Source organism: Lepidochelys olivacea, assembly GCF_965140295.1.
Source record: "Lepidochelys olivacea isolate rLepOli2 genome assembly, chromosome: 25".
NCBI classification, from domain to species: domain Eukaryota; kingdom Metazoa; phylum Chordata; order Testudines; family Cheloniidae; genus Lepidochelys; species Lepidochelys olivacea.
The window spans coordinates 17,138,038-17,158,271 of NC_140435.1; the positions used below are offsets into that span (position 1 = coordinate 17,138,038).

At 58.8% G+C, this 20,234-nt stretch overlaps 1 protein-coding gene across 2 annotated transcripts in view; it reads right to left on the minus strand.

The window, feature by feature from the left end:
* Window positions 1–20,234, minus strand: part of NCAN (neurocan) — an 84,680-nt gene that overhangs the window by 16,523 nt on the left and 47,923 nt on the right. For both annotated transcript variants that reach the window (XM_084614882.1, XM_084614883.1), the window contains exons 6-9: window positions 19,653–19,946; window positions 16,635–17,756; window positions 13,289–15,166; window positions 6,000–6,116 (exon numbers count right to left, since the gene is read on the minus strand). In XM_084614882.1, coding sequence (XP_084471008.1) covers window positions 6,000–6,116; window positions 13,289–15,166; window positions 16,635–17,756; window positions 19,653–19,946 — 3,411 coding nt within the window. The remainder of the gene's footprint in view (window positions 1–5,999; window positions 6,117–13,288; window positions 15,167–16,634; window positions 17,757–19,652; window positions 19,947–20,234) is intronic.

Below are 20,234 nucleotides of genomic sequence, written 5' to 3' on the forward strand. Positions count from 1 at the left end.
TATGCCGGGGGAGGCTGCCTGTTGGGTTTGCTTTATGGAAAAGGAGCTGCTCTAAACAAGGATCTGGAGGGCCCACAGTCATAGATAGACACAGAATTTAAAGGGACCTGCTGTACGTTGCAGGCCACCTCCCCCAGCCTGCCCCCCCCCACTAACCCCAACAATTGACATGAGACCAAAGTGTCACAACCCCCTAGTCTCTAGTGCCACAGGCAGAGAACAGGAGGGACCCAGGGGCACCAGCACCCAAGTTCCCCACAATGGCAGGGAAATGGTTAAGTGAGACACACCCAGACTGCAGCCCATGTTGCAGAGGAAGGCAGAACCTCCCCGCCCATCTCCCTGCCTGTCTGACCTGGGGAAAAGTCCAGCCTGACTCCACACCTACTGACCGGGTAGACCCTGAGCATGTGGGCAAGAACCAGCCAGCCACGCGCCCGGGCGAGGGAATCCCTCTGAGCCAGGGACCAGCAGATCCCTCCTCTGCAGCTGGGCAAGGAACCCCAAGGCGCCCAGTTGGATGGCAGCTGAGGCAGCTCACGGGTCATACGTGCTGCCAGGCTATGAGGCGTGGGGTTGGGGAGCTCGGTTCTCAGTCCGTCGCAGCCTCCAGCTGCCCACAGACAGGATACGCCAGGGCCACAGTTTAGCCATTTTGGGTGTCACAATGCCTTTCCAACAAACGAGGGCAGCCATCTCCTGATGGCGCTGAGGAGCTGGTGCTGTCAGTGGTGGTTTGACGCCATGGTGATGGACACCTTGGAGAAACCATGGCGAGAGAGAGAGACCAGGATCAAGGGCTGGAGATGGCTGGATGGATAGGTAAACACTAGGGATGGAGATAAACAGACAACCAGGAGCCAGGGCCGGGGCTAGTGAAATGATTGATCGGAGGGGATTGAGCTGACGCTGTCTCTTTCAGGCAGGGAAAGGGCACAGCTGTCTGCATCCTAAGTAAGAGATTAAACCCAGAGGAAATCGATCGGGCTGATGGGCAAGAGTGGCTGGGTCTCCGTGGAGCAGCTCGGCAGCTGGCACACAAGCCCCACTGCTACCCCACTTTAATATTGCTGGGTGCTCGCTCAGCAGCCCCGTCCCGGCTGGGAGACTAACATGGCCGAGTCACAGACACAAGAGCGGGATTTTTGGGCGGGCCCCAGGCTGTTGTTACCGCTGGTCCTGTCCCTCCCCACGGCTGTATTTTTGCAGCTGGTCACTTGGGCAATGGGGGGGGTGGAGAGACGGTTTGGGATCGAGAGCAAGCGCCAGAGAAGGCAAAGGGCAGCAGCAGCCATCGCCCAAGCAGCCCAGGAAGAAGCAGGATCTCTGGGTGCCCCCCAGCACGCACACACAGCACTCCGCAATCCCCTCTCGGCGAGAGCAAAGACCACCAGGACTGGACACACAGGGCACCAGCTCCTGAGCTTTCTGGGCGGGGGTTCAGTGCAGATGGAAGTGAAAGACAAGCAGCCAACAGTGCATGCCTTGCTGCTGATGGCCCTCAATCCAGACCCACAACGCCCCTGCCTTCCAAGCCTGCCCTCCCTGCTCTGTCCATGTGCCAAGGTCCAGACCCACAATGCCCAGCCAGCCAGACCTGCCCCCTGCTCTGTCCATGTGCCACAATCCAGACCCACAATGCCCCTGGGGCTCCCGCACAGTTCTCATGCACCTTGATCTGGACTTGCAGCCCTTGGAGGCCTCTTCTGTTGCTGTACGCCCCACCCGCCCCAGGACTGTGCAACCAGACACCAAGCTGATGTCTGCCGAGGGGGAAACCCCGCTGGAGGAAGCTACTTTAGGCCTAGAGCGTGATGAGAACAGAGACATCCCTCCCACGCAGTGGGGTGGGGCAGGCTGATCCCTCCCCAGGCAGCCGCCCCAAGGGATCCCAGAAGTGGGGTGAGGTGGCTGCTTAGCCCCAAGAGGCCCGGGGCTGAGTGTGCCACGTGCCACCAGGCTGATGACTTCACTAATGGGGTATCGGATTTTCCCGGACAAGGATGGAGTGCACCTGCCATCGCAGCTGAGGCCGCTGAGCCGCGGCTGCCCCACTCAATAGTGCTAATTGGAGCTGATTTATCTGTGGCTAATGAATTATCAGGCTGATGCTTTCAGTTCTGACACCTGGCCCAGCGCTGGTGCCGAGGGCTGGGTGGTGCGGGCAGCTGGCCAGGGGGCACCCGGGTGGGACCAGTGATGGGAGACTCTGGGAGAGCACCCAAAGGGGCAGACATCTGTGTGGACCAGGGCTGGGCTGGGGCTCCCTGGCGGGATCGCCAGGCCTCTCGGCAGCTGGTGCTGCAGGAAGTGTTGAAGATGGCCCGTGCTGTTGATATTTCCAGCCCCGCTTCCTGGACAAGTTCCCCAGCCATTCTGGGTCAATTCTCCGGCGGGACGCAAATACCTGTCTGCTCCAAACCCCCTGCCATCACACGGACTCCTGAGGCCTGATCCTAACCCACTGGAGCTCATGGAAAGGCTCCCATTGGCTTCAGTGGGCTTTGGATCAGGGGCTTGGTCACTGCTGGAGCCTGAGCTGGGGCATAAGGTGGGTGCCATGACCCTCTACCCCAGTGGGAGCTCAGTGGAAGGATGGTCCAGAGGTTAGGGCTTTATCTCAGAAGACCTGGGGTCAGTGCTGCGCTCTGCTACGAACTCACCATGTGTCCTTGGGCAAGTTCTTTAGTCCCTCTGGACATCAGCTCCCCACCTGTAAATGAGCTAATCTCCCTGCTTTGCCTCCTGGGGTGGGTGAGGAGAAATCCACCGCTGTGTGCCCTTTGCTCAGCTGCCACAGCAGTGGGGGCCCGGTGAGCCCCCCACAACAGCCAGCTGGCGTGTGCGCAGTCAGGCCAGAGCCTGCCCCCCGCAGGAGGCACCGATCCCATCTGGGAAGGCGCTGAGCGGTTCGTTACCGCTTACTGAGCTGTAACAGGGAAATCGATGCTGCTTAAACGTTATTACCTGGCTCTGGAAAGGTTTTTTCTCCCCATGTGTATCTCAGCCTCTCTGGTTTTAAGCCTGATATTCCAGTGCCGGCTGCCCCAGGCCCTGGGCTGGCCTGCGAAGCACGGCAGATGGGCAGGGCCCAGTCCTTTGTGGGAGACGCAACGGGCTCCCATGGCAGCCCTTGTGCATAGTCAGGAGCCAGTGTCTCCTCCATCAGCCCCTGACCTTGGGGAAAGGCACCGCAAGGGGAACCCGGAGAGCTGCCTCTGCCACAGACTCCGTTAGGCCACATCACTCTGTCTCTCAGAGCCTCAATTCCCTTGCTGGGCAATAAGGATCCTCCCTCTGTCTGTCCGGGGCCGTCGCTCATGTTGGGTTCGTGCAGCACTCTGCACAGCAGGGCCTCTAGCTTGTACTGTGAGAGAAGCAGCTGCAGCAGGCAGGTCCCTGCAGGGAAATGAATCCACTTGGAAAGCAAGATCTTCCCCTCCCTAGGGTCCCCCCTGGGTGGAGTTTGGGGCTCCCCCATATCCCACTGTACACCCTGGGAGTGCTGCCCAGGGGGAAGCACAAGGAGATTGGGGGCAGGTGGGGAGGAGATTATTAGAAGAGAGGCTTAAAGAGGAATCAGCGAGGTGCTGTTCCCTTGCCAGCTTCCGAGCCAATTTGAAATCAGCGAGTGTGGAGGCCCCAGCACTGGGATAATAGCCTGGAGCCTGCGGTGCTTCATCACGGCACAAGCGCGGCGTGATTTAGGGGGGCGAGATCGTCCCAGCCAACCATTAACACTCCCTGCCCCCTCGCTGGGGAACGGTGCCAACTCTTCGCGAGGCAGCAGGAGTCAGCTCGCAGCTGGATTGCCAGCAACACACCCAAGGGTCATTATCCAACACACCCAAGGTGGGGGGTCCACTGGATCAGAGAGGTTTCTAACGAGCAGCCTGCAGCCCCTACATCCTGCTGTGCCAAGCCCTGATACAAGGGACGGACTCAAAACAGCAGGGCAGGGAGCATGAAATGCCTTCAAGCTGCTTCCATCCTGCCTGAGGCCCAGCTGTCCGGGGCAGGGACTGCCTGCTTCATTCCCTGTCCATGCATCCCCCAGCTCTATGGGCCCGGGGCTCCTAGCACCACCCTGAAAGGAACACTGCTGACAGTAACAAATCTAGGGTGAAATGGCCTTTCCAGCCCTGGATTAGCCTTCGTTTTTAGCCAGGGGTTTTCCTTTTCTCCTGGGGCAGAAACATTCCCAGGATGGCTTCCTCCAGCCCCCAGAACCACCAGAAAGATTTTATAAAAAACCGCAAAAAGAAAAGGAGGACTTGTGGCACCTTAGAGACTAACCAATTTATTTGAGCATGAGCTTTCTTAAGCTACAGTGAAGTGAAGTGAGCTGTAGCTCACGAAAGCTTATGCTCAAATAAATTGGTTAGTCTCTAAGGTGCCACAAGTCCTCCTTTTCTTTTTGCGAATACAGACTAACACGGCTGTTACTCTGAAACCTATAAAAAACCGGACGCTAACGTCCCTCTGGGACGGTGAAACCCAACCACAGCCACCTCCCGTTACGGGGGGCAAACCAGGGAGTGAAATGCACCCGGCTGGTTTTGCTGGGCTCTGCTCTCAGATCCCCTGTCCCTGCACTTGGAGATGGGATAGGAGCCTCACGCAACCAATGTGCTCTCTGTAATTTGGGTCCATGCATGGCCTTGGCCAGGTCCCAGTGTAAATTAGAGCCACTTCAGGGTGTCTGGAAATTATGCTCCTCTCCCTACTGCCTCCTACGGGTGCTGGAAAGTAAAAAACAGACAGCACAGTGAGCTCCAGTTACAACCCCCATCTCCCCATTTGGGACTGGGACTAGGAGCGGGGTGGGTGCAGGGATCTTAAGTCAGCTCCACATCAGCTGGAGAGGCCCCCTGTGCTAGGGGGGATGCTCAGAGAACCCGTTCATGCTGCCAGAGGGTATGTCTGCACTCCAGTCAAGGGGTGTGACTGCGGCTGGTGTAAATGGACCCACGCTAGCTTTAATCTAGATACCTTGGGTCCCGGCACAGCACAGGCCGTACAAGCTTGCGGGGAACATGGGGTTATGACGCGGGTGGCTTGTTCGTGCCGCAGCCCGCGCTTCACTGCTCCAGCACCTGAGCCTGTTCGATTAAAGCCAGCTCAGGGATGTCTACACAAGCTGCGATCACCCCTGGTGACTGCAGTGCAGACAGACCCTTCGTGTAACCGGGACGGTAACACAGGCTGAGACGATCTGCTCCCTACAGCTCCCCTGGCCTCTGGCCGCGGGTGGGGAGCTGGCATCCCGGGGTCTCTCTTGAGCAGCATGGCCGGGGAGAAGCTGGGTGGGTTGGAGGTACGGGCGGGAGGGTGGCCCTGCAGCCAGCTGGCAGAGCCGTGCTGCAGTCTCACCTTGGGAACTGGACTGGCTGTGAACGAAGGGCCGGCTGCGACCAGTGCCACCTGTGACATGACATTTACCAGCCTCTGCCCGCAGCCTGAGCAGCGCAGCCGCCATCAATGCCCGGCAGAGAGGCACTGAGGGGCCAGGCCAGGCGGGTGTGTGCCGGGAACTGGGGGGTGTGGGTGGGACGTGACATTGTGAAAATGAGGAGGTAAAATAAAAGGTGCTTTAAAGGACAGAGCCTGGGGCTCCCTCTCACCGATGAAGGGATTAGCAGGTGTCCGCAACCTGGCTGGAGATTGAGATCCCCGCCCGGGCAGGGGGAGCAGCAGACTGAGCTCTGCACCCACCTTTTCCCAGAGGAGGACTCAGCCTCCGTGGCTCACTCCATCCTCGCTGCATCTGCCAGCCAGCAGTCAATCAGTGCCCATGGGCACTGCACTCCCGTCCCCAGCATGGCACCTTTGCAGAGACCAGGCAACAGCCATCAAGTGCCACGCCTGCCCTTGGCTGGATTTGAACTGGCGACTCAGTGCCCAGACCCCTGCCCCACCTGTGATTGGCCGGGCGGCTGTTCTTAGCCCCTCCTGACTCTGCAGGGCAGGGCCGTGGTTGTGGGGCAGAGGCCACTCACCTATTTCGCAGTTCTCCCCGGTGAAGCCCTGGTCGCAGCTGCAGCTGTAGACGGTTCCATTGGCCTGGCAGGTCCCGCCGTGCAGGCAGGGATTAGTCTCGCAGGGGTCGGCCTGAGCTGCAAGACACGAGCATAAGGCACGGGCGCATGGGCACGGGGCCCTTTGGAGACGGGCGCTGAGGCAGAGACCCAAGACCTGCTGCTCAGGCTCCCCCCCTTCCCCAGCCTCCCTCAGGCCCCCAGGACCCACAGAGATCATGCCACACATGGGCCATCAGTAATCTGTGTGGGCTCCTCATGAGCAGGGTTTGCTCTCCAGCTCCGCTGGGCAGCCTCCCTGCATCTCTGCTGCAGCCATGAGCACTAGCGGTTCCTTCCCCCACCCACCTGGTACTGTTGGGGACACTGGGGCATGGCCACTAGGTAAAAGACCACAAGTGTCGATGAAGCCCCCTCGCACTAGGCCCAGGTGTCCTTGGCCCCCCCTCCCGCCTGGAGGCACTCGCAGCAGCTCTGCGTACTAGGCCCAAGTGTCCTTGGCCCCCCCGCCTGGAGGCACACACAGCAGTTATGCTGAGGATCTGCAACAATATGCTGCGGAGTCAGATTGCCTGAAACTAAGCAAGGCCACACAGGGCAGATATGGAAGAACAATGCTGAATAAAGCAGCTTTATGTATAGTTTAACAAATGATACAGAGAATCAGGGAACTAGCTGGGAACTGGATTGGCTGGCTATATGGATACTTGGGGCAGCTTGCTATTGGATAAGTATGCTGGGAAAAAGGATGTATAAAAGCCTGTGCAACTTCCTGCTCTGTGTGCAGGATTTGAGATTTTATTCTCCCTGTACCTTTTTGCAGCTGCAAATAAACTTTTCTGCTTCTCCACCCCGTTGTGATTATTGGGTGTAGCACACCGGGTAACGAACCAACTCAAGCTGTTGTTCAGCCTCTCGGCACTGGGTGCCGGCAACAGCTTCAACCAGGGGGTTGCTCTGTGGCACCCCCCTTCAGAGCGAGAGACCCAGGGCTTGTCTGCACTTCAGTTATCTCTGGTTCTCTGCCAGCGCTGCCCCTAACCTGAGTCCCAGCCACACCCAAAGGCCTCTGGCTCAAGCACGGGGGTGCTTTGCACAAAGCTGGCCGGCCGACAGGGCACTGTCTAAACCCACACTGGAGCGGCTGTCGTCACTGCTCTGCAGCGTGGATACAGGCCTGAGCCAACTCAGTGCTGGTAGTCCTCCAGTGCCGTCCCACAATTCCTTGCCATCTCCCTCCTCCCTGCTTCCAGTCTAGTTCAGTGTTTGAACCCCACGCAGCTCTGCCCCTGCAGCAGGGCTTCCACGAGGCCCTGAGCGAACTCCAGGAGAGAGCCACATTTGCACACTATGGTAATGTGCTTGCACGTGGCCATCTGCTCCCACCCAGGCCCACCCACTCCGCTCCCCAAATGAAAGCACAGCTCCGCGGCCCTCTCTCTCCTTCTGGTCCTGGTACATGTCTAGCTGTTAAGCCGAGACAGGTTCTGTGCTCTTGATCTCTGCAAACTGGGATTTTTCTCCCGGTTTTATTTTGGGCCTGCGTGCGGGACCCGTCGTGCACGCCCAGCACCCAAACGCAGCGTTAAAATATGCAAAAGACTTGCAGCTCAGGCACCTGCCAGCTGGCTCGAGTCGGAATCTAATTCTTTCTTTTTATAATTAGCTCTGACTGACTTCAAACAGTCTCTGGGGGAAACAGCAGGCAGCCCTCGCATGGCAATGAGGCGCGCGCCAGCAGCCCTGCAAAGTCCGAGATAGGCGAGCAGACTCTTCTGCTGGCTGAAGTGGAGGAATCTCGCTCCATTTATCTACACAGCAGCACTTAGTGAGCAGAGAGGACACAGCAGGCAAAGCAGCAGCTGAGCCCTCCGTCAGGAGCTTTGCAATGCGCACCGGGAGAGCGACTGGATGAGCTGAACGGCGGAAGATGGCTCCTCCAGGCAGCTTTGCCGTGCTGTGCGCTATTGCTTGGGCCGTCAGCTACGCCAGCTGAGGCTCCACTCCCTGTCGGGTGCATCTACACTCAAATGACGGTGTGTTGGTAGCGTGGGTAGGAATCCCCTCACTAGCTTTACTCCACCAGCACAGGTGACAACAGCAGGGAAGACGCTGCCACAGAGGCTCGCACCCCAAGCATGTGCTCAGGGTCCCCAGAGTGGGGTTGTGCCTTGGAGTCCATCCCTGTCCCCTGCTTCCCACGGCTGCCTCCAGAGCCCCCTGCTAAAGGCTGAGTTTTCAAGCACACAACGCCTAGAATTGGGGCCAGATTTTTGCAAGAGCTCAGCATGGGTAATCACGAGTTCCTGTAAAACAGGCACATTCTTCCTACAGGAATATTAAAGCACTGCAAGACCAGAATCTCTCTCTTTCCCCCTACTTCCTTCCATCCATGGTACCTAGTTCTGTATCAGTTCAAACGAGAGGTGGCAAATTTAAAACCAATCAGGAAATACTCCATTACACATTCATCATTAACCGTGAAACTCCTTGCCACAATATAACACACCCATCTATCTATCTGTCCCAATACACATCTATCTAAACTAATCTATCTATCCTCGTACACCCCATCTATCTGTCCCCATCCACCCCTTCTATCTATCTATCTATCCCTATCCACCCCCTCTATCTAATCTAATCAATCTATCTCATCTCTTTGTTAGATTCTCATCTTTCTGTCTCTCCCCAAGATGGAAGAAAGTGGCTCCCTTTGATTTAGATGCCAGCAGGTGACCCCGAAGGGATATAATGCAGACACTAATGATGCCCCCTAACCTTTGATTGTGTCTCCCGGGAGCTACGTCTGCAGCCATCTTATTTTTTGAGCTGATTAACAGTGGCTGCGTGGGGCGCTGTGTCCAGCGCAGGAGCTGGGCCTGACCAGGGGCGGAATGAGTTCACAGCCAATCCTGGGAACAGCTGGAGCTGCACAGGCTGGGCCAGGGCAAGCCACTCTCAGCCCTTGAGGCCCCAGCTGATAGAAATAGAGCCTGCTGGGCCCTGCACAATCACAGCCAAGAGCTGGCAGAGGCGGGATCAGGGAAGGCTTGGTGGTTAGTGGGGGACTGACAGGATCGTGTGGAGGGCTTGGTGCCGGCATGGGGCGGTGCAATGAGCAGGGGCAAAGAGGCCTCAACTGGCATGCCGCCAAATTCCCCCAGGCCTTTTCCGCCAGAGTCATCGCCCTCCCGCAGCCTGCTTCTCAATCTGAGCTCAGGGAGCCATGTACGGAAGCGAGGCCCTTCGGTCCCATTTCCAGCCGTTGGGGTCATTTGCATCCAGTGTGTAATGCCTGCCCGGCTGTGGCTGGGCTCAGCCAGCTCTCCAGTGCTGATTGCTGTGTTCCTGCGCTGTCCCACCGCCCCAGGAAGGGCTGAATTAGGACCTAGGGACCCAACAGCAAGTGTCACCAGGCGCTCGTGAACCTCCAGGTTAATGGTAGAGCAGCCTCGTTTCCTACCCTTCTGCTGCCCAACATACCTGGCTTGCAGCTGCCGGGGCTCTGCATGGCTGCCAGACTGCACACCTGAGTTTGTAAGTGCAGGGCTGCCTAGGGGTGCTCTGCTGTGTACCCTGGTTTGTTATTGTAGGGATGCCCATTGGTGCTGGGCTTCCCACTTCTCCTCCTCCCCACCCCAGTCAGAAAGCAGAAGGGGAAACAGAGGAGAGCAGGGCCTGGTGGTAGCTGGGACGGGGGAGAGCTGGGGCCAGGGCAGGTGCAGCAAACCCCAGCAACCAGGCAGTCGCAGCAGCCCTAGCCAGCCAGGGCAGGCAGATGTGCTGGAGACAGGGAAAAGAATCCAGGAGCCCTGCGGAGGTTTGTTTGCTCGGCAGGCATCAGTGCTGCCAGCTCCCACAGCACGGCGGGGGATGCGCCATCCCCGCCGGCAATGGGAATGGAGCAGAGACGCTGCTCGAGAGCGGCCAGGAAAGCATGCATGTGAAGCGGGCACTGAGCGTGCGGGTGAAGGTGCGCTGCACCCTGGGTGGTGATGGAGGGAGAGCGGGCATGCTGGAGCCGGGTGCAGGAAGAACAGCTCCGCTTTAAGAAAAGGAGGACTTGTGGCACCTTAGAGACTAACCAATTTATTTGAGCATGAGCTTTCGTGAGCTACAGCTCACTTCATCGGATGCATACCGTGGAAACTGCAGCTTTGAGTGTTTGTGTCTCTCGTTATAAATCCACCAAGACCCAGTGATAGGGGGCTAACCATAGGAGAGAAAGAAAGAAAGACTCAACATCCCTTTCCAGGCTGAGCAGTGTCTTGGCCCCGTGAAACCCCATCCTGTCCAAGCTGCTTCCCCTCGGAGCTGTAAGTGCTTTACCAGGAAGATGTGTTCAACAGCAAAGCCCCAAGTGCACCTTATTAAAACCATCTCACATCTTGCCCTGGGCTCGCTGGGATCTATTAGCAGGGATGCAGGGGGGCCCGGGCCTGCCCATCAGTATGCAGGAGAGCACAGCCCCCCTTTCCCAGGTGCCGTTCTGTGGCCAGCTTGGATTTGTGTGTAGTGGGCGGTCCCCTGGATCTGGACACCCGTAAGGCCTGTGCGGAGAATGCTGAGGCTGCAGCAAAAGGCTGTAACAAAGCCCTTGGATGGGCGGGTAAATTCCAGACCTCTGAAAGGCAGCATTCTGGGGCCAGGCTCCAGGCACCACTCACCGGGATCCACAATAAACACCCTGCGGGGCTGATCAGAGCAACACCCTGCAGAGGGAAGGGACATGCCTGGGGCTTCTCTATCGCAGTTTATACACGTGCACCAGGTGGCTCCACCCAGGGTGAGGTGCTCCCTGCTGCTTGCACTGCTGCCGGAGACCCAGCCCGGATAAGGTGAAGAGGTTACTCTGGGACTGGACCGTAGCCAGGGCTACCTGTCCCCAGCAACCCCACAGCATGGCCAGCTTCCACACAGGGATGTCTCTGCAATCTGGGACGGCGTGGCCAGGGAACTGTCGCCAGGATGGGGGAGCAAGGGATAGGGGCCAGGAGGGTGGGTCTACACTAGGTGTGTGTGTGGTGGGGTGGGGGGGAGGGCAGTTTGGAGATGGGACCTGCCTGGCTCACTCCACAGGCCGGCAAGGAGGGACACTGAGTGTTATACCCAGAGCTGTAACATGGGGAACTCCTGGCCTGTGGGAAATTCTAACAGTTCATAATCTGGTTTTGCCCCCAAATCTGACAAAAAAAGTCAAAATCTGGGAATTTTTCATGAAATGAAACATTCCAAAAATAGTTTGAACGTATTGTTGGGACTATTCATTGATGACATTATAGGCTAGCACGGTGTAGCATATTGACGTCAAAGTCTGAAGGATCAAATGGAAACAAAAAATTTCTGGTGAAAATTTAGATGAAATTGTTACGTTCCCGCAAAACATTTTGATTTCATGGAATCAGCATTTTCCAATGGAAAATTTCTGGCTGGCTCTTGTAACTAAGAGGCCAGTTCCGATTCAGGCCTAGCGAGAACCAAGCTACAGCCCCCACTCAGCCACCCACCCACACTCAGCGCTGGGGAAAGAAACCCACCTGGGTCAGGTCAAGAGCCGGGGCAGTGGGGAGGGTTGGGGAATCGCTCCAGGTATGAGTCCCAGTCTGACCTACCTCCCCGCTGGGGGAAGCTCTGACTGCTTCTCTGCCCCACCCCCAGCATTACCACAGCCACAGGACAGAGTCTGTATTGTCCCCGAAACAATACGGTCGTGTCAGGTTCCTGCCAAGGTGCCACAGCGCATTTGGCCATCAGGGAGCTGTTTGCAGGGGCTCAGCACAGCAGCAGCTCCAACTCCCAGCGCTGACGCATATTTCACCAGCAGCGCAGGGGCCTCAGACTGCTGAATATTAACCGTGTTGACTTTCCCGCCTCTCAGTGGCTCCAAACTTCAAAAATATTTGTTGTCTTTTTCCCAGATACTAAAAGTCTTTGGATGCTTAAATATTCCCTGCCAGGAGCTGCCTCTCTAGCTATTATTATTAGCAACTGCAAATATTAAATATTTAAAACCATGGGTTCCCGGCTCACTCTAACAGCACGGAGCACGTTGAGAAATCCAGGCTTTGCCTGCAGCCCTGTCACGGTTGGAAGGAGAGCTCTGTATAAAACTCAGCACTGAGGAAATGGGTGCTAATAAAATAAGGACCCCTGAACCCTGGCCTTAGCATTGAATCAATCTGTCTATATCCGTATGTGTCTATCTGTCGCCATTCCTAGAGTCTAGTCTCTCTCTCCCAAAATCCTAATCTAATCTATCTATCTATCCCGATACACCCCCTTTATCTGTCATCTATCTATCCATTCCCATACCCACCCTGCTATCTACCGCCTTAAATCCTAGTAACTATCTATCCATTCCTAGAGCCTAGAGGGCCTATCGACTGTTTTCTCCATTGTTCTCTGAATGCACCCTGGTTTTTAGCAGCTGGGCAGACTTGCTCGCTGGGCTACTCTCGGCTGTGTTTCCCCCTCAGAGGAGCCAGCATGCCAGGAGCCTGCCAGCGTGGAGGAGAAGCTGAGGCTATGTTTTGCCAAGTTGACTGTATCTGAGTTGCATTTCATCAGCGGGGCCACGCAGTTCATTCCAACCCATTTGGAGAACCTCTGTGCAGGGCACTGGGATAGCTGCCCGGGCAGCAGAGCCAGGAAACTAAGATGGATATTTTTGCTCCTTGTTCCATGTGAATCGAGATGGGGGACCTCGCCCACTGCCAGGGCAGGGTCCTGCATCCCCAGACGTCCCCCATGACTTCATCAGGCTTTTGGTCAGGCCCTGGGATGGAGGGAGAAGTGCAGGGGTGGGATGCAGCTACCCAGAAACCTGGGATCAGGAGCAGCAGCAAGCAAGGGAAGAGAAGTGGGGGGGGGGGGGGACACAGAATGGCATCTTGCAATGTGCAGACTGCTTCCTATCTCAGAACTGAGTGGCTTCTGGGGGACTGGCTTTGCCAGCCTGGCTGTGAAGACCTGGGTTCAAATCCTGGGGAAGGTCCTAGGGTTTCAGGAATGGCAGGCAAGCCACACAGCCACTGCATTGAGTAGCACAATTCAGCATGACTCAGGGGCATCGGCAGAGCTGGAGGGGGAGCCCAGGACTGGGATAGGAGGAGGGGGCTACAGGTTGGGAGTGGGGAGCACGGGTAGAACTTGCTCAGTTCCTGCACATGCTCTGCCTGGCTCCAGCGGGTGCCACCCCCCCTCTGCTCACAGCCTTGACCCCATTCCCGGCTCTGCGGGCTGTCACTTACCCAGTGCGCTGGCCTTGCTCTCCCCAGTCCAGGTCAGGCTCTCCTTCTCCCCCACAAAGGGCAGCACTTGCTCCTCTCCGCTCCCGCTGTCAGCCTCCCTGTCCGCCAGTGAAAGCCCTGGGACCCCGGCCAGGATGCCCTCTTGGGCCGTGTCAATCACGGGCTGGAGAATGAATCTGTCCAGCTCCGCCTTGGGTACCTTGAAGGCCTGGCTGGCGCGCACCAGGGGCTCCGGGACGCCTTCCTCCCGGGACCCAGGAACCAGCAGGGATAAATCAGTAGGCAAGCTGGGCAGGGGGTCCTGAGGGCTGGTGCTCACCCACATCCTTTGTTCCAGCTGGGGCGGCCCAGCTGCAGAGCCCCATGGCGTCGGTGGCTCATCCCTCTTGGCTTCCCCCAAGACATCCTCTGCATTGGGCTCTGTGTGGCTTGGAGCAGCCGGTGCGGAGGGCGAGCTCTCGAGCCCCATGACTCCTGGCAGCCTGGTCATTGTGACAGCAGCCTGGGCTGGTCCTGCTACAGGGGCTCGGTTAGCAACTGTGCCAGGGAGTGTGGGACCTGGTAGGGGGGAGTGGGCAGGCTCCGTGATTGTCAGCGATGGCTGTAGGAGGTTGATGGCTCCTTCTGCCATCTGCCCCCTCCTGGTCACCGGCCAGTTGGTCCCTGCAGGCTTGTAGGGGTCCAGAGCCGTGGTCTGGGTGGTGCCAAAAGGGAGCGTCGGGGGACCCACAGTTTGCTCCGCTGACCCATCCCCGGACAGTGCTGCAGCCAAGTTCATGTCCTCGCCTTCCCCCTCCAGCTCCCGTGGCTGTGGCCAGCCGGCCGTCATTGCCGAGGCTGGGCTGGGCTGCGTGGCAGGTTCGCGGCTGGCTGGCTCGCTGTTGCTGGCTGGAAACTCGGCTGGTGGCACCCAAGGGCCAGAGCGGGCAGGTGCTGGGGCCGGAATCTCCTCAGCGGGATGAGTGACCGCGCCTTCGCCTTGCAGCTCAGCCTGCCCATCCTCTGCACGCTCCTCTCTCAGCTCCCAGGCTGGGCCAGGCAGTGTTTCCTCCAGGCCTGGGGGTTCATCCAGAGACTCCAAGGCCAGAGCCCTGTGGGTGTCCATGCCAGCTCTCTCCCTGGGCTCCTTGGAGCCGGAGCTCTCGGCGCAGCCAGGCAAGGAAATGAACCTCTCGGTAAAGGTCACGTCTTTGCCCTTCCTCTCCGGGAAGCTGAACTCCGCAGCGCCGCTGCCTTCGCTGCCCCCAGGGTGGGGATGGGGGGAGGGGGGCGCCCCCAGATCCTCAGCGCGGGGGGGGAGTAGAGCATGCATGTGGGCCCTGGGGAGGGCAGATAGCGGCGGGATGGGGGTGGCACCCTCCTCATTGGAGGTGACCTCCCCAGAGGAATCCTCCACATCCTCCCCAGGGGGCGGCAGCCCCAGGCCTCCCGCCTGGGGGTAGTCGCCTCGGACGCTGGAGCTGGGGAGCAGCGGACTGAGAGCGGCCTCCTCCAGTGGACTGAGAGTGTCTCCTGGGGTCAGGGTGCCAGCCGGGCGCAGAGACAGCCCACTTGCTGCCGGCGTCGGCTCAGCCAGCATCGGGGTGCTCTCAGAGCTCCAGTCCCGTCTTCCCTCCTCCGTGCTGGCTGCTGTCTCTGCCACCCCCCGAGTACCCATCAGTGACTCTCCCACCCCGATGGTGTTGGCCGCACGCGCCGCCCAAGGACCGTCGCTGGCTGGGGGTTGGTCAGTGGGAGCCCAGCGGCTGTGCTGGGGGAGCGGTGGTGTCAGGCGGAGGGTCCATTGTGGCTTTTTTTCCTGGTCGGGAGTGGATGGTGAGGGGGGTGCTGGGGCTGTCCCCGTCTGCGAGTGCCCTTGGTTGGTTGATCCCCTTCGCTCTGCAAAAAGCCAGAGATGTTGGTTAGCAGAAGGCCCTGGGACATGGGCAAAGGAGCAGTGAGGGGGTGTGGATCATACAACCGGATACACCGGGAGCCCCCCTCTAAATACAGGTTTCAGAGTAACAGCCGTGTTAGTCTGTATTCACAAAAAGAAAAGGAGGACTTGGGGCACCTTAGAGACTAACCAATTTATTTGAGCATAAGCTTTTGTGAGCTACAGCTCACTTAAATACAATAATCAGACAACAACAGGTCCCACACAGGCCACGTGCCCTGGCTCTGCCCAGCTCCTCAGCCACGGGCCAGGAGCTCTCAGGGGCAGGGTGTGGGTATACAGTGCGGGGGGATCCTGGGACGGAAAGCACCGTCTGTGCACAAGGGTCTGAGGAGAGGTGCTATTGAGTGGATGGACGCCCAGCACCCCGGCCCCTCTCCTTGGGCTGTGACGAGCGCTTTGCGCTGCTATATCATCATAAGGACTTGACAATGGCCTCTCGTGATGAGCAGCAGCAGATCCCAGCTAGGCAAGGTTGCCATGGCTACTGGCTCCTCATGACTCAGGCAGCATCTGGGGAGGAGGCTCCCCCACTCTGAAGACCTGGTTAATTGCCAGGTGATGGGGGGATGCACATGATGCTCTCTCTCCTGGCGAGGCAGGGGGGAAAGATGGCCCTTTGTCCAGGGGAGCCTTCCTCAGATGTGTGAGGGAGGGGGAATTGTGGGAAATGGGGTGGGTAAGGGGGCAGAAAGGGCTCAGGTCACCAACAGTCCCTGGGAGCAGGGGACGGGGAGTGGGGGGAAGCGAGAACAAGGGAGTTGTTTCCATACAGATGATGAATTCAGTGCAGATGGGAGGGGATGGGCAGCACCCTGGAGGGGGCGGGGGGAAGGGAGGAGTGCCCTTGCATGGGGAGAGGGAGTCTGTGGATAAGGAGGGAAGGGGGCAGAGTGAGGCGGGGGGCTGGTGTTGTATTGTTGAGGCTCTCTGGCTCACTGCCCCCCATCTCCCTGAGCTCCTCACAGGGACCTGGTCCTGTCTGTGCCATGCCTGGCCCAACGGGCCCCTGATCTCAGCCAGTGTCTGCGCCGGGCCGGGCCCGATGGGCACCAGATCTCGCCTGGGGTCTGTGAGTCTCCCAGCATGACGGGATCCCGATCCTTGGGAGTGTAGATGCTCCCATGATAGAGCGGACAGGAAGTCAGACCACGGCAGATCAGGCATAACCCTGCAGACATCAGTGGAACTGCACGTGTAACGAGCGGAAGAGACTGTCCTCCGAATGGGGTGAAACTGGCACAACTGGGAGGGAAACGCTTCTCTCTGTCTAGATACAAATCGCTCAGATCAGGGGGCTGCCCCGGCCAACGCATGGGCAAATGGCCAGTCCTGCATTATAAAGCTGCAGCGGCCGCAAAGAATTCCACTTCACCCCCCCCCAGAAAGAGGTTAATCAGAGATACTCACTGTGGCCGGCCTGACCCTCGGCCTGCTCATCTACTTCGTTGGAGAGGGGGTAGGCGCGGTCCCTTGCATGGGCCTTGGCGGTGGGCTTGGACATGGGGAGGATCTCGACAGCATTGTCTGCCGGACCTGTCATCTCCCACGCCAGGCCAGGGGCGGGCGTGACACCCCCCAAAGCGTTCCCGTCCACACCCTGGGCTTGTCCCTTGCGCTGCAGCTGGAAGTACCGGCCATTCAGCCCCGAGGAGACACTCTTCTTGGTGGATTCAGGGCCGTGGGGCAGATGGCTGGGTTCATCCAGAGTGGCAGGGCTCAACTGCTCGGGCTCCTTGGCAGCAGATGAGAGCCCCAGGCCATCCTGGGCCACGGTGCTAGCAACATGTTCCTGGGGGAGCTCTGGGGCAGGTCTTTGGGAAGGCGGCTGCAGATCAGCTGACAGGGGCCCCTGTGTGATGCCACCACGCCAGGTTGGCTGGAAGGCATCGGTGGTTTCCCCCAGGGCTGGGGCATCTCTTTCCACAGAGGTCAACTGGCTGGGGCCAGGTGTCTCCTCCCAGCGACCTGTGGTGAAGCCCAGCGGCTCGTGGGCTCCCTGGTCACTGCTCACCCCTTGCACTGGTGCCTGGTCGACCATATTCAGAGACTGATCTTCCCCCGGCCCAGCCGAAAAGGAGACTGAAGAGGGTTGCGGAGACACATTCTCAGCCAGAACCTCGGCCCCTTCCAGAATGGGAGCTACTGTGGCAGCTGCCCTCTGGGATCCCACCTGGGGAGGCTCTGGGTCTTTCCCAGCTGGGCCAGCCGTCACCAGCTGCAGCTGCTCGTCCTCTGACAGGACTGGCCCCAGCAGCTTGTGTTGCAGGCTGTAGTGATCGCGGGTGATCTCCCTGGAGTCCCCGGACACGCTGGGGTCCTTGCGCTCTTTGGGGATCAGCTCGTTTCGCTCCAGAGGCAGCTGCTCCTCGGCATGTTCCACCAAGACGTTGTCAATGCCCAGAGGGTCAGGCCCCGCCGGCTCCAACCCATCCAGATCCTGCTCCGGCTGCCCATGATTCAGGCTGCTCTCTGTTTTTTCAGGACTCAACTCGTCTGGTTTCTTCTGTGAAGGGGATGGCTGCTGACCCACTGCAAAGAGATGAATGAGCAGGAGCTGACATGGGCTGCTCTGACCCGAACGGACACAGAGACGAGAACTGGGTGTGTGCTAACAGGGACTCAGTGGGATTCACCCAGCGAGGGCGGGAAGCCGCCCTGCGAACCAGACCTGGACCCAGAGCCAGGTGAAACCTGGGGGCCTGGAGGTCTCGTTTGGCTCTGGACCCTTATGGGGTTGCAGGAGCGTGGGGGAGCCGAAGCCTTGTGAGTGAACGCAGGGTCGCGGGGAGAGGCGGGGGGGACAGGAATGCCAGAACGAGCCCGTTTCCTGTTTGAGTCTCTAATGGACTGTGTGAGAGGCAGCTGGCACTGGGAGAGGTGCTGGGCCCAGCGACTTGCACCATCCCCAGGGAGTAATGGAGGGATTTCCGAGCCTCACGCCAGGGTCGTTAACGGAGGGGTGACCGCACGCAGAGCAAAACCATGGCACAGGTGGGGAACCGAGCCATGGGAGGTGTGTAAAGGGATTCAGGGGTCCGACGATGCAGGTAGGCACCTTGTGGGACTTCTCCAGGTGCCCGAGACACAACCGCTCCGCATCTCAGGTACCTAAACCCCTTTAACACTCCCGGCCTGGCTCTGCTGGGTGCTAGGAGCACTAGTCCGGACACTTGAGGCTGCTCAGTGCCAGGGGGATTCGGACGAAGGCGCCGGCCGGGTGATTTATGGAGCCTGCAGAAGGGAGCTGTCTCCAGTTCGCTGCTGCGACATGAAATAGGTCAGCTGTATTTCCACACAGGTGTTGGGGGGCTCTGGCCGGCAGGCTCCCTCAGCAGCCCATAGCCCAGCAGGGCTCGTGTATTTCCCCATGGGGGCATGGGCTGGTTCCTTCTGTTCCCTAACCCTCACCCCCTTCAACTCCACCCACAAGGAGCTAGCCCACAGGTGCCCTTCTCCCAGCTGAGGGGTTTGTGCCTCTGTCTGGGAGCCAATCCCTGCCACTCCTGCCTGGTGTGGGGCTGCCGGGCAATAGAAGGAGCCCTCAGCGCCCCAGCCAGGCCAGCAGCAGCACGGGACACAGGGAATGTGGGGTTCGGGCAGAGCCTGCGACTATTGCTCGGCCAGAGACAGAGGGGAGGGGACCAGAGCATCGAAAGGGCTGATTTTCTCAGCATAACCCCCAGGAGGCAGTCAGAGGGCTTGGGTGGAACATGGGGGGCACCTCTGAAGAGCTGAATTGCTCTCCCTTCCTCCCCCCACATCCTCTCCCTGCCCCAATGTGGTCCCCTCCCCTGCTCCAGGCTCTCAGCTCCAACCTTCGCACCGGGACAGGTTTATTCGCACAGTGACAGGGCCAGGCTGCCCTGACTGGAGTTCCCCGCATTTCTCTGATTAATTCCCCAACCAAACATTCATCCGAGGCAATTCTGCTGGCCATGCCCATCAATTCCCAGGCAGCCCAGGGCACCGGTGCTGCTCTGTCGTGTCTCGCTGCCTGCCCAGAGGAGGGGGAGCCCTGTGCATGTGGTGGGAATTAACAGGGGAGCAGAAACCAGCACCCAAAGGGCTGGAGGCCCTGCTTGTTCCCAGGGTAGGTCTGAGCTTCACCTCCAACATCTATCCACCCGGCCCCATGGCCTTTGTGTCTATGAGACAGACAGGTTTAGGCGGCACCAGGGTGGTGGGGCGGGCGGGCGGCACGGGGACAGCTGGGCACCAGGGTGGTGGGGCAGGCGGGCGGCACGGGGACAGGTGGGCACCAGGGTGGTGGGGCGGGCGGGCGGCACGGGGACAGGTGGGCACCAGGGTGGTGGGGCGGGCGGGAGCTTTTAACGACACGTAGGGTGATTCTGGATCAGAAACTGGACTAGCCCATCATCCTTGGTCCGATCTGTCCCCGGAAGGGGTGCCCTCCTTCCCACCTACCTTTGTAGCAGTAGGCGTCAAACTTCATGGCCGGGCCCGGGAAGCCAGTCCGGTTGGGGAACTGGTACACGGTCCTCACGCCTGGCTCATCCCCTCCACATTTTTTACGTGGGGTCCTGATCGGGTATCGAACGCTTCCGTCTGCCAGCCAGCCTGGGTCGCACTGGTCCAAGCCATCCCTCCAAGCTAAATACAGCTGGCCTGTGGTGGCTAGCGAGGCCCCCTGGGTCTGGCAGTGCCTCCTGGCTCCTTGGGACGTCAGCCGTCCGGCCGTGGAGACGTAGAACACTTTCCCTGCAAGGGGAAGAAAAGCCCATTGATGCATGCAGCTCCCCATTCTCCCAGTGCAGCTGCCTCTGGGGTAGAATGCACCCGCAGCTTAACAGTGCTGTATAACAGCTGGGATGTGAACTGAAGCCGAGTGGAGCAACAGAGCCATTGACTTTACTAGAGTGATGCTGACTTACGCCAGTTGAGGATCTGGGCCTCTTGCATCCAATAAAACCCACACAAGGGATGTCAGGTTCATGCTGGCATCCAGCCAAGATACGGGGGCTCGCGTTGCCTAGGTGTGACGCAGCA